The sequence below is a fragment of the Chenopodium quinoa genome, unplaced genomic scaffold (genome assembly GCF_001683475.1).
Source record: "Chenopodium quinoa cultivar QQ74 unplaced genomic scaffold, ASM168347v1, whole genome shotgun sequence".
Lineage (NCBI taxonomy): Eukaryota > Viridiplantae > Streptophyta > Magnoliopsida > Caryophyllales > Amaranthaceae > Chenopodium > Chenopodium quinoa.
This window is the reverse complement of record NW_018744497.1, coordinates 1,746,911-1,761,046: the sequence shown is the minus strand read 5'-3', so window position 1 is coordinate 1,761,046 and position 14,136 is coordinate 1,746,911. Positions and strand designations below refer to the sequence as shown.

Genomic DNA, 14,136 nt, shown 5'->3' with positions numbered 1-14,136 from the left:
CGTTTATCGATTAGGTCCTTAATCTCCCCTTTGAAACTTGTCATGAGAGTCATGAGCTCGTTTCTGGTGATGGGGATGGAGCCTTCGGCCGCCTAAGGTTGACCGACCAGCTGGCCGGCTAGTTTGCTAGGGCCCGCCTGTTCGATAGTCCGTTCCTTCCTTTCGAGGGGACAGATGCGCCAAGTTCTTAGGGACCCGTCAGGGGCGTGTGTGTGTCGACCTCACAGTCGTCATCTGTATCCTGGCCCGTATAGACCAGGACATCCGCCATAGGCCGTTTCTCATTAAGAGGCGGTACAGGTTTTTTTGAAGTCATCTTAGAAGTACTTTCCCCACAGATGGCGCCAAATGTTTCGGGGTTTTTTGGATGTCCTGCTGGAGCGTTACAACACCAAGACTGACCTCTAGACGCCTGTACCTGAAAAACAACGGAGACTCCTGTGGGTGGGAATTCTGCTTTCGACGATCAAGTTAGAACGTGTTCGGAAGTAAAGGTGCGGAAAGTAAAGGGGATCAGGCTCCTCTCGGAAGGGGAGTGATCATTCGACTGTCTGAGACAGTCTCGGAATCCGAGCCTTAGCTCTCAAGTAGCGCAATTAAAGCTGGAGTTAATGCTCAACAAGTAATGTACGTGTGTGTTTAATGATTTCTGAATGATGTTCCTCAGAGGGAACATCTCCCTTTTATAGGGTCTGGAAATATGTGTCCAGTACTAGGTTTTTGGAAATCTAGGACTGACTGAGCTTGCCTAGGTATTTGGGCCCTTAAAGACCATTTCCCAATTGGCAATCTGCCTGCCACGTGTCGTGGCCGGATTGGTCCACCTCGGACCTCTCACAAGGTGACACGTGGCGGGCTCTGGTTGGTCCATGTGGATGACACGTGGTAGAGTTTAATTGTCCACGTGGCGGGATAAATCCCCTAATCAACTATAATCACAAAAATGATGTTGTAAACTAATTAACAATATTGAGTTTTTTTTTTAATATCGTACAAAAAAATTAATTGTCTTGCACAAAAGGGATCCATCATAGGGTTAATTGTGATGTATGCAGGGGTGAGATCGTCAAGCAAAGTTAGCACAACTAATGTTTCAGATTTGAACAGTAGAAATTTTAAAGGAATCAACCACTAGCCATTCTCACGGTGGTGGTTATTTTACCAAAATCAAGAACACAAAATTTTTCCAGGCACTCTACCAAATCCAAATTCAAGGTTTTAATAAATTCAGAATCATTAATCCGCTACTGAATACGCGTTTAATACCCACATCGTCGGCAATCGGAGATTTAAATAACATGGAAACACACTGACGGAGAACAATCGACTATAGCTGGAAGTATTCCGTCGAACATTAGGTACACTTTCCGGCAAAAAAAAATGGTGGAGATATATTTTGAGAAAAATATCATTTAATTAGTTAGTTGGAAGTTCAGGTTCAATTTGAAATTTGAATTAATACCTTTTCAAAATTTTCAGATTTTTTCTTTTGATTTTTGAATGAAAAATATTTGGGCCCACTAAAGATAGATGTCATTTCAGCCAATCACAAAGGAGTGTGCAAGATCCTCTTGTACACTAAGTGTAAATGTAGCACCTCCCCTTACATAAACCCCTCCTTGGTAAGTCACAATTCCCATGATTATTGTGAGGCCTACTTGTATTATTATTACTAATAATTTAATCTCTTTCTTTCTCTCTCCAACTTTGTTAACTTAAATAAAAAATTATCAACCTAACTAATATAACATAGGAAATAAATTCCTAGGAAATCAAGTTCCTATATTATCAACCAAACAAACTTAAGTTAATGTCTAGGAAATGGACAAAGGAAATTACTTACCATGATATATAATTTTTAATGGGTACTCATTTCCCATGTTAACCAAACAACAATAAGTTTCTCCTAATTTTCTCCTTATCTATTGGAATATATAAAGAGAAAGGGCATCTTGGGTGATAAAATTGTGTTTTCCCAAAATGCCCTTCTCAATTTCTAAATTTACTAATTTACTTTTTTTTTAAAAAAATAAATTTATTACCATCAATAAAAAAACTACTATCCGTTATTAAAAAAATAAATTAAAAGCTACCTATTTTTTATATTACAAAAAAACACTACGACACTATCATTTTTTAAATATATTGGGAAGTCATATTCTATTGCCTCCCTGATTTCATCAATTTTTAATTTAACTACGAACCATATAGATTTCTTATAATGCAGACACGCAATGTGCGTGTGTCTCACAGCTTGTATCAGTTAAAAAAAAACTTGAAAGAATCCCCTCATTATTTATATGAAGCGAGAGAATATCCAGATCTAATCCTTCTTTAAGTATATATCTAATCCATATTTAATCGTTTAATCTTGACTAGAGTCAGTGAGAGGCTGAGAGTAGCAGAAGAATGTTTTTATTCAATTCAATTCTTTTTCCTTTTTATTTTTCTTGCTCCATTAATACACTGAAACTTAAATATCATACAGTACTTATCTAAGAAGTTTGTTAGTTAATAAAAGATAAAAATATAATAACAATAACATTAATCTATAATCTTACTTTTTTATCACCTATAATAAAAATTTCCTATAAAAGTAATATGAATGCTGCGCTGTGAAAACAAACACCCCACTCTCCATAAAACTCCACTCTCTTCCTTTTCTGACTGTAATTATATGAGAGAGATTGAAGCTTTGCTTTTAGTTTTCAATTATTTAAAATTCCTAATTGATTGATTTAAAATGTGAACTTTTTCGTTGTTTTATCAGCTTTTCACTTTTACTACTTTTTTTTTCTCATTTTATGCCCCCATTTAATTTGGGGTTTTTTGTAACATTTTTCCATTTTTCATGCTTTTCTCTGAAAAAATGGCGATTTGGATTTCTGGGTTTTCCATTTTCATCTCTTTTTTGCTGTTTCATGTCTGTTTTAGCGATGCCCAGATGACAGGTAAGACTTTTAAGTTGTTTGATTTATTCAATTTGTTTGCTTTATTATTCTTGTTTTTGTTAAAGTTGTTCTGGTTTTTTCTTCATCTTAGTAATTTTAGACTGTTTTTGTAGTGCTTATGTTAATAACTTACATGAATTGTTAATGGGGTTTTTACTTAAAAAGAAAATCTTGGCAATTACAACTGAAGCATGCACTAGTTTGTACGTTTTAATTATAAGAAATTTAGTCGTTATTGTATAAAAGTGTCAATTATGATGACATTAGCTAGGTTGTTTTCGACTTTTGTTTCGGATTTATTTATATATTAATTGAATGATATTGTAGTTGGTTGATGCTAAATTGAATGATATTGTAGTTGAATGATACTATAAGCTCTTGGTGGTTCATTGTTTAAGTTTTCTTTTATGGAAAGTTCTGTGCTTTATAGGATTTGTGGAAGATTATTATAAGATGTAGAATTGTAGATAGCTCATTTGATTGTGCTGGTTTTAACATAATTCCGCCTCTAAAATTACCCTTATTGTCACCAGTTAGCCTGACGCGTATCTAAGGTTTTGACTAGGCAAGATTATAGTAAGCAGGATTTAACCGTGTTGTCGTTTGTTCTGCTGCCAACTACTATACTTGCTATGAGAAATTTTATCTATCAGAATCATCTCCTTATAGCATCACTAAAATAGTATAATATGACCAAACAATTTGACAGATAATTCAAAGTGAAGGATACTTTAACATGATTATTGGAAAGGTTGAGCGACTAGTGATATAGGTCAAACATGATTTGAACCCTTTCTCTCCTCAAAGTTTGAGGAAAATCACGTATCTTGTAGCTAACCCTTCTTGTATATACTGTATATAGTGGGACTGCATAATTACTATATATGAGATCCATTTGTTTGTGCACTACACTTGAAAAAAAGGATGCTTGTGGGCTGTGGCCGTTGGCTTGTAGCTGCCCGGCAATCCCTTTTGTAAAACGATATGTTGTGGTCGATTTAATTGTTGATTTCCTTTTCGAACAATGTCGAATCGTAGTGATGGTATGATGTTAGTTATTTTAGCTGCATCTGGTTGGTGCTGGTTTGTTGTCTTAATATTCCGTAACAAATGCAGGATTTGTGAGTCTTGATTGTGGAGGTACAGATAGTCACACTGACAAACTTGGTATTCAATGGGTTCCTGATGACCAAATTAGATTCGGACAGACAGCTAATATATCTAATCCAGATGAAACACGGACACAGTATATGAAAGTAAGATACTTCCCTAATGATAACAGGAAGTACTGTTACACTCTAAATGTAACAAGCAGGACTAGGTTCCTAGTGAGAGCCACATTCTTATATGGAAACTTCGACAACAACAATGTTTATCCAAAGTTTGATGTTTCGATTGGAGCAACCCCTTGGTCCACCATTGTCATCTCAGATGCTACTACTGTGGAGGTGATTGAAATGATATTTCTTGCTGCTGAGCCAACAATAAGTGTGTGCTTATCCAATGCTACAACAGGGCTGCCCTTTATTTCTACACTTGAGCTTCGGCAATTCAATGGTTCAATGTACATAACAGATTATGAAAATCAGTACTACATGAGTGTATCTGCCAGAATTAATTTTGGAGCGGATAGTGCAGATCCTGTGAGGTAAAACTCCTCCAACTAATTATAACATACCCACAGATTGTGATCTTCATCAGTTTTACCTATGTGCCAATAGTAGATAAATGTGATTTGTATTCTAATTGAAAGTTGAAAAAAATATATTTTTGTTCAGAAATTTGGAAGTGCTGCAGTTCTTAGAGCTTAATTTTATCTTCTGTGTAATCCATGGAATAACACAATGTGAATTTTGGTATTTTTCAGGTATCCTGATGATCCATATGATAGAATATGGGAATCTGACTCTCTGAAGAAACCGAATTATCTAGTTGATGTTGCTGCAGGCACTGAGAAAATTTCAACAAAGATGCCAATCGATGTTAGTGCAGATGACCGACCACCTCAGAAAGTGATGCAAACAGCTGTAGTAGGCAGAAATGGAACATTGTCATACCGCTTAAACTTAGATGGCTTTCCTGGTGGTGGATGGGCTTTCTCATATTTTGCAGAAATTGAAGACATAGGTCCGACTGATGTGAGGAAATTTAGGCTTATGCTTCCTGATGCACCTCAGGTTTCTAAAGCAGCTGTAAATATCCTTGAAAATGCTCAAGGAAAGGACCGTCTCTATGAGCCTGGATTTCAAAATTTGACCCTCCCTTTTGTGATGTCCTTTAAATTTGTCAAGACATCTGATTCTACATTGGGGCCTCTCGTGAATGCTATGGAGATCAATAAGTATGTCAAGAAAAGTGGCGGAACCTTGGATGGTAAGTGATATTTTATGCTTATTTGTCTTTCTTCTTCAAAGAGGCGTGGGGTCATTTTGGATTTTGGTTTTCCGTTTGCAGTATTGATTGTTTGTTGATAATAATTTGCTATAAAACCTATTGCTCTAAAGCTAATCTACCCAAATAAAACATGCTGTACATCTGATATGGCTTTGGATGGGACTTCAGGATCTGCTATAGCAAAACTTGTTACACCTTACTTATCTGCTGATTGGGCTCAAGAAGGCGGCGATCCATGCCTGCCTGTTCCTTGGTCATGGTTGGAGTGCAACTCAGACTCTCAGCCACTTATAACTGCAATGTAGGTGTATCTTTGTTTCTTTCTTTTCTCCTTTATATCCCTTTCTTTGTGGCTTGAGCTGATGGAGCATCCATATTTTGGAGATATATATCGTCTGCTATTCCCATGGTTTACAGTGATTTCGTTTGAGACCAGACTCTAGTCAAGCAGCCTCGTGGCCTGGATTATTGTCTCATGAAATTTTATCTCTGATTCCTTGCAGTCATTTATCGAAGAAAAACTTGACTGGAAATATCCCTTCAGAACTCACAAACTTGGGTGGTTTGATTGAACTGTAAGATATATGATTCACACCATTTATAAATCTATGAAGCATAAGTTGTGCTTGTTTTGGACTAGTTGTTGAATCTAACATATTCTCCTGTTACTATGACTGCAGATGGCTTGATGGGAATTCACTAACTGGACCAATTCCTGATTTTAGTGGCTGTCCGAACTTGAAAACAATGTATACATGATTCCCTGTATTTATGTGAAGCAATGTTTCCATTTAAACTTTTACTGATGTTCTTTGTATATTGCAGTCATCTGGAGAACAATCAGTTGACAGGTGCAGTTCCATCGTCCTTGGCTGATCTGCATAATCTAAGAGAAGTGTATGCTCCATGCTTGGATTTCTAACTGATTGAATGCTCGTCTTTAGGAAGTCACTAATGCATGAACCTAATGGTTGCAGGTACTTGCAAAATAATAAGCTGCATGGAACATTGCCGTCTGACCTTCCTAATAACCTTGTTTTGAAGTAAGTAATGTCTCTCCTGTATATGGCTACATAAAAATTCGTGCTTCAGCCTGAATGAAACATAATAAGGTAGACAGATTTGTCTGACCCTAACAATAAGAGGGTGAAATATACGATAAGATCTACTCATATTGATGCCCCAGAATTCAAAAGGAAAAATCTTAGTTTGTGTATCTAGTGCTTGTTAACTATATAGCAAATATGAACTCATGTCAATGTTAATTGTTGAAATTTGAACAGGCTTCTTTATTTTATTCATGAGTATTTGTCAAAATGCATTCTATTTTTGATAGGAAAGTTGACGTGTTTATGGCACAACTTACAAAGAAAGAATAAGTACAATTGCAGAGTTCTATCTCCAGTAAGCAGCACTGGAATGGCCTTTTATGCTTGCTGTTGCTTTTGTATTTACTCTTTGCTCCCTGACATCTAGTTCATTGTGTGATTACTAATTAGCTTTAACTTTTAATCTTTTTTTTTATTTTTTTATTTTATTTTTTTATTTTTTTTATTTATTTTGTTTAATTTTTTTTATATACTCAAATTCAACTCCACCATCATGCGGTCTTGTGCAAAGTCTAGGAGCTATAAACCAAAAATTGCTTGAATCTGTAAGGATCTGACGATTTCTTCCTAAAGGGCTATTATGATTTCCAGTTAGAGGGACATCCTAGATAATCAGTTCCTTTCCATTTTAGGGAACAGTGCTCATTATGTATTTACGTAGCATTGGTATTAGATAATTAGAAGCTCAAACCTCCATGGTTATCTATGGTATAAAAGGAGGACTGGAAATAACACTTTACTGAGCATGGTTGTTCTTTCAACTTTTGACTTTTTGAGGGATGCAAACTTCCTGTGTATTGATATTGAAACAAACACCTTAAAGTAACAAGCACTGGAAGGTTGACAGACTGAGAGTAGGGATTTCCTTATAGTCACTGGCAACTTTTGGTTGAGTAAATTTGTCCCTGGAAACTTGAGCTCAGCAGAAATTGTCTCTGTCTAGGATTGTGTACATGATATATCTGAACACTCCTCCCCTTCCCACCAACTGCTCCCTTCCCCAAACACCCCGGAGTCCAGTGTGAGATTTGTTTTCTATTTCTCAAGTCGATTAGCAAATTTGCTGTTTGACTGGCCAAATTCACCCTGCTTTATTGCTATGTTAACACATGTAATTATAATAATTTTTTTAGCATCACTGGAAATGCTGGTCTTCATAAAGCAAGCAGAAGCTCTCGGACTGGTGTAGTTGTTGGAAGTACAATTGGCGCTGCTGTTTTTCTCATAGCAACTATTATATCATGTCATTTCCTGCACAAAGGAAAGAAGTCTAAAAAAAGATATAGTGACCAAGGTCTGATGCTGAATATACTCTGTAATCTTTCCCTTATTTTTAATTTTGTGCTATACTGTAACTTTTATGACTTTTGTTTGTGTGATGTTTGAATTTCAGCCCACCTTGGGAATATTCTTCCATCTCAGAAGTTATCTTCTTCCTTGGAGAGCACTGCAACAGAAGCTGCTCATTGCTTCACTTTTTCAGAATTGCAAGAAGCTACAAAGGATTTTGAGAGAAAAATTGGCTCTGGAGGTTATGGGGTGGTGTACTATGGTAAATTAAAAGATGGACGAGAAATCGCAGTCAAAGTTCTAACTAGTAACTCCTTCCAGGGAAGACGAGAATTCTCAAACGAGGTACTTTTTTCTCAACAAAATGTGTCCTATTTAGGAAAACTCTTGGCAATTCAAATAATATAATTGACGATGATAAACATTGAGAGAAAATCGATGAGAGAAATTGTGATTAGGGGCATGCATCCATGTACACATTGCATTTTTCTGTATTCCGGCTAGGGGTTTTTACTAAATTTTTCATTGATCTGTTGAGGCCCTAGCACAAAACCTGGTGAAGGAAGCCAGGACCCTTGCAACTTGGCTATCCTTTTGTATAACTTAAATCTATGATTGAGTTCAAGCTCAAGACTCTAAGGAAATAATGTGTGAATGACATCTCTTGTGTCAGGATTAGTTGAAAACAACTATTACCCCCCCCCCCCCCTCCTTTTTTTTTTTAAAGCACGCTTAGAAGAAGGCTTTACAAGCATTCTAGCGCCTTGCATCTCAGGACCTCCCAGTTAGGTTTGTCTGCATCCAGCTGTGTCAAAGACCCTGTCCATTAACCCGATAATGACTCCCAAGCTTTAACTCTAGAGGGATATTTTTGGTAAGCAGCAATGGTGCTCCTGAGCAACTGCTCATAGGCTAATGTGAGGCCTTTTTTGCCATTATTAGGAGCTAGTTTCACCTTTGATATACAACAACTTCGAAAATATGTCTAATTTGGAAACAATGTTGTACTTCGTACATTGTAGTACTTGAATTCATATTACAGATGTTAGGACTTTGATTTTCTTGTATACTTCCTCTTTTTTTTTCCTTATGAGTTGGTTGCAAATATCATTTCTTTGTTTATGAGAAACAAGTTTATCTTAGAACCCATTTAGGTGTCTCTTTTAAGAAGGGTGGTATCACGAACTCGCCAATCTACCAAAGAAAATTTTATTTTCTAGACAAAGGATGTTGAGAATTAGTAATCTGGCAATTATCAAGTGAATAAGATGCTGAGGCTAAATTCAATTCATTTATATGTAGTTACATCATTATGACGCCAATGCTTCTTATGAGGCTCTCAAATAGAGAAAGGTTAAAGAGGTTGGGGATTGGGAATTGGGAGTTGTAGACAGTGCTACCCCCGCAAACAAATTTGTTTTAGCCTGTTTCAAATATATTTGTCACATCCTTATCAGTTGTTCTACTGGCCCTTAACTATTGGCCCTGAATATTTCATATATTCCATGCCTCTTTACTCATTATAAGAGAAGTCTTACCCGCACAATCCTATGGCGAGCCTTGAAACTTTCAGAGTAGCTAATGCTGAGTTCTGATTTCATATAACCATTACAAAAAGCCTTGTTCATGATGACGAATGTGCAATGTTCTGAAAGGGCAAATTAAAGTTGGTATGAAGTTGTGTGAATTTGCGATTAATGAGGATTTTCTGATAGAATTATTCACGCTCATCGCTCATCCACTTATTCAGAAAGAGTGGAAGATGCTTGCAATGTAAATTCAACAATCATAGATAGCCAAAAAAAAAAAAAAAAAAAAAAAAACCCTTCCTATCGAACTGACTCAATTGAGGAAAATATATATTAGAGACGGATTTATCTAGTTTAGGAGCAAGCTTTCTCAGTTGTTCCTTCTAGCCTCCTTTCATAATAGCTTGTGAATTTGATTCTTGATTTATATATCATGGCTGATAGATATGGTTTGTTCATTGACATGTGACCCAGGTGACTCTCCTCTCAAGGATTCACCACAGAAATCTGGTGCAGTTTCTAGGATATTGCCAAGAAGATGGAAAAAGCATCCTTGTTTACGAGTTCATGCACAATGGAACTCTCAAAGAGCATCTTTATGGTAGTAAACCCACCATAACTAAATTGAGTTAATATAACACAACATTTGCATATTCCTCAGTTGCTTTGGATTTTAGGTCCTTTAATCCGAGAAAGGAGCATAAATTGGATCCAGCGCCTTGAGATTGCTGAAGATGCGGCAAGAGGTTTTATACGAGACATAAATATTCTGTTATGACTGTGAAACACATTTATTGTAGCAGAGCAGTGAAAGTGATAATCTTCTTTTTGTATTTCAGGAATTGAATATCTTCACACGGGCTGTGTGCCAGCTATCATCCATAGAGATTTAAAAACCAGCAACATTTTATTGGACAAGAATACTAGGGCCAAAGTTTCGGATTTTGGTCTCTCAAAACTTGCAGTGGATGGAGCTTCGCACGTATCAAGCATTGTCAGGGGCACTGTTGGTTATCTAGATCCTGAGTAAGATTACTGTTGGCCTTTTGTTCTCTTTTCTACAATGAAATATGAACTGAATGGTTAAATCAATCAATCAATCAAAGCCTTAATCCCATAAGTGGGGTTGGCTACGTGAACCAAAAGTGATTATTCCGTATAGTCATCCACGAAAATCTTCCTCCTCCATTCCTTACGATCAAATACCTCATTCTCATGCAAATCCATTTGTTTTATATCCTTCCTAACTCCTTCATGAATGGTTAGAACTTGGAACATTCATAGCATGTCATCTTTCTTGAATCTTTTTTTTTTTTAAAAAAAAAAAAAAATAACAACTCCTTTCTACATTATCCATTTTGATTAATTGTTCATGAGTTTCTTAGATACAAGGTAAAGACTTTCAAGATTCTGTTTACAAGATACACCTTTTTATTCATGGATCTGGGGCTCAGCCATCATGATTTGCATTAAAGTGAATAAGATGCAGAATTTTCTCTCTTTTTTAAAAGGGGGTAGAAGAGATTAAGTGGAGTCAGAACCGGTAAAATACCCCTGGAGCTCTTCTGAACTAGAAGAGAAGATTAATAACATAAAAGGAAGAAATATCCGGACCAAATTGTTGGTTACATGAGATGGTATAGCTTCACCTTTGGCAAGATATATAATCTCGTCTAGTTTTGTAAAGATTTATCAATATTAAAACAAATCAAAACACCATTCTTTGAGACCCTTTTCAGCTAGAGGGGGAAAGCTCTTTTTGCTTGGTGTTAATATTCTTGATTGCTTATGGTGGCTCAAGGACATGTCACTATTACTCAAAGGGTGAAATTGTGAACCCAATACAAGCCCATACAATTTTCAAGTGCAAAAGTCTAATGAAAAATAAAACATGTGACGTCCAATTGCAGACATAAAGCCACAAGTCTTATAAGAATAAATCGATGTTGACTTTATGTTCCTTAAATATTATTAAGGACGTGCAGTATACAATAAGATTTGTTGGGTTATTCCCTTCTACTTGGAGAAAGAGTTAACATAAGACTATGGGCTACTATCTCACTTGAATTTCCATAGGGGTTGTTTAAGCCTCAGCCTTGTATGATTTGTTTCATTTACTTACACCCAGTTAGTCATAAATGGGTTTTATTTCAAGTAGAAGCTGTTTGAATTTTCGTGTGAATGAGGAGCAGAACACATGCACAAACACAACAGGGAAAAGCATTGGAAGAGAAATAATAAGTAATTTCTGTAAGCAGTTCTGGCTTTACCTTCAGATCAAGGGTAAAAAAAATTCCTATCGTTGACAAATTTTGCCACCTCATTTATGCCATCTGTACTTACACGCCAAACAGTTGGATAGTTGTTTTGCACTCCCAAATTGGGTATTTTTTTATCCATCCCTAATGTCCACAGAACAGTTTGACTACCATTGTGAAGTTGTGAGTGGTGTTTATGGAGAACTGTTGTTTCAAGGTTGTTATTCAATTTGTGCGTGCCTCTATTTTAATGAAAGACAACTGGTGTACCCACCAATTTAATTTGTGAGCTTAATTTTTTTTTCTCATTGAGGTTTCCACGTACATGCATGCTTAATATATATGATTGTGTGGGTTACTATAATTGCATTGTTTCTGTCCATATATTTCTAAATTAAGATTAATAGAACTTGCTCATTTGACAACATATACTGGGAAGTATGACTATATTTCTTTTCTCTGTGTGCATTTTCCCCTACATATAGTTACGTGTGCAACTAATTGAATTGAAGGTTTCCTTCTTGTGTACTCTGTTGGTTTCACTTTATTGAGTTTTGGTATGAACTGGCTCTATTGTAGGGACCCAAATGTATAAAATTTAAGGTTTCTGTCAATTACCATACGCTTTTCATTAATCTTTATTGTACGGAGTATTTCCATAATCTGTCAATCTATCCACCCTTTTTTCCCCAAGAAAATTACTATATCACACAATGACTTCCCTGATGATCTGCAGGTATTATATCTCACAACAGTTGACTGACAAAAGTGATGTCTATAGTTTTGGTGTAATTTTGCTCGAGCTAATATCAGGGCAGGAAGCAATATCTAACGAAAGTTTTGGTGTTAACTGTCGGAACATAGTTCAATGGGTAAGTCTGGTGTATAACCATGCTCTCTTTATTGCCATTGCTCAAAAAGTCTGCATCATTGGCATCCAAATCTAACTAGTAAATCGTTGGTATTAGAAAGTGACATAAATTTATTTTTTTGATTGTTATAAGTGATATACAATATAGAATAAAAATGTAGTTAGTTGTAGACTGAATAGGAATGTTTCAAAGGTCAGATGGTGCATAATAAGTTCGATTTAGGTTGTTGTAGATTGAAAAGTAATATTTTAAGCATTGGGTGGTGCATAATAAGTTAGATTGATATGATTATTGTTTCAAAAGAGAACTCTTGCGTTGCTAGACCTTGGTGATCATAACTATTAATGTGTCAAAATTTGTTGAAGGTAAACACTGGAATTGTAGTTATATTGATACGGATATTATTTTATAATTCCTACACACTGTGAAAACAAAGGTTAATATTGATAAAGTTAGACCACAACAATAAAATGTCTTATATTTTTGGAAGTGAACAATTCTGTTAATGTATAACTTGGGTTTAGTATTTTAGTTTAGTATCCTAGCAGATAATCGAGAGATGCTCATAATGGCAGTCTCATACACTCATACAGTCATACTATGACTGTCACCCGTTGCAATAGTGCATGGACTGATCCAACGAAGTCATCATATCAATCACATTTCCACTTTCAGATGGCCTGAAATTAAACATATATTGTGCTAAGGAATAATGATGTGGCTGAAAAGCATAGTGCATATTGCATAAGCTACCTTCCAGTATTAATATCATTTCAAAGTGAATTTACTGTTTATGCAGCTGAGCTGTAATTCTGACTGCCTTGTACTTTCAGGCTAAAATGCACATTGAAAGTGGTGACATTCAAGGAATAATTGATCCCTCGTTGAGAGATGAATATGACATTCAATCTATGTGGAAGATAGCCGAGAAAGCCCTCCTGTGTGTCCAAGCTCATGGTCATATGAGACCATCAATGTCAGAAGTGCTCAAAGAGGTACAAGACGCTATCATGATCGAGAAGGAAACACAAGCAGCTAGAGAAGGCAACTCTGATAACATCTCCAGACATTCCTTGCACTCCTCCATCCACTTAGGTTCCATGGACTTGGGGCCAACAGATAGTTACTTGTCAATAGATGAGTCCATTGCTAGGCCAACTGCGCGGTAGCTATTTAACATATATCCACCTAGTGACACTTTTTTTGGTATATTTATTCTACGCTTCAAATTTTGCTGGTTCTTCTGTGAAGCTGCTCAGATGAGAGGGTGTTCTAGAATGTAGAGCTTGTCCCTCGTGCAAAACAGAGTTGCAGTCAGGTTGTAAATTGGGTACGTGACACATGCACATATATTTCTTCAAGTTAGTGATTTGTGCTTAATCTGTGTGTTTATATTCCCCCTGTCAGAATTAATTGACGCCATAACATTGTAATTTGACCGACCAATGCGATGATACATATTACCCTCTCCATCTTTAATTATTTAGTTGACACATTTTCCCTACAAAATCGTCCCAACATAGTTAACACTCTCTCTGTCCCTTTTGGGGTGCATGGCATCGTTGAGATTTTGATTTATTTATTTTTATTTTTAAAAAAACTTTTTGGAAAAATACAGAATGTGTTTAGGGTTTTAGTAATCCCAAAGTTGAAGCATTCGATTTTAATATGGAAAAATTCATGGGAATAATCCCACCTTTGGGCCGTTCGTTTTTAATAATCCCACCTTTGGA

At 36.1% G+C, this 14,136-nt stretch overlaps 1 protein-coding gene across 1 annotated transcript; it reads left to right on the top strand.

Moving 5' to 3' along the window:
- Window positions 1-2,610: 2,610 nt before the first annotated feature.
- On the top strand, window positions 2,611-13,875 carry LOC110697703 (probable LRR receptor-like serine/threonine-protein kinase At1g67720). Its single transcript, XM_021875083.1, has 15 exons — window positions 2,611-2,951; window positions 4,068-4,599; window positions 4,819-5,324; window positions 5,514-5,646; window positions 5,849-5,920; window positions 6,026-6,094; window positions 6,171-6,242; window positions 6,323-6,388; window positions 7,588-7,748; window positions 7,848-8,089; window positions 9,748-9,874; window positions 9,951-10,019; window positions 10,113-10,299; window positions 12,268-12,403; window positions 13,237-13,875. Exons 1-15 carry the CDS (start codon window positions 2,852-2,854, stop codon window positions 13,570-13,572), a joined length of 2,808 nt encoding a protein of 935 aa, XP_021730775.1. The 5' UTR covers window positions 2,611-2,851; the 3' UTR covers window positions 13,573-13,875.
- Window positions 13,876-14,136: the final 261 nt, after the last annotated feature.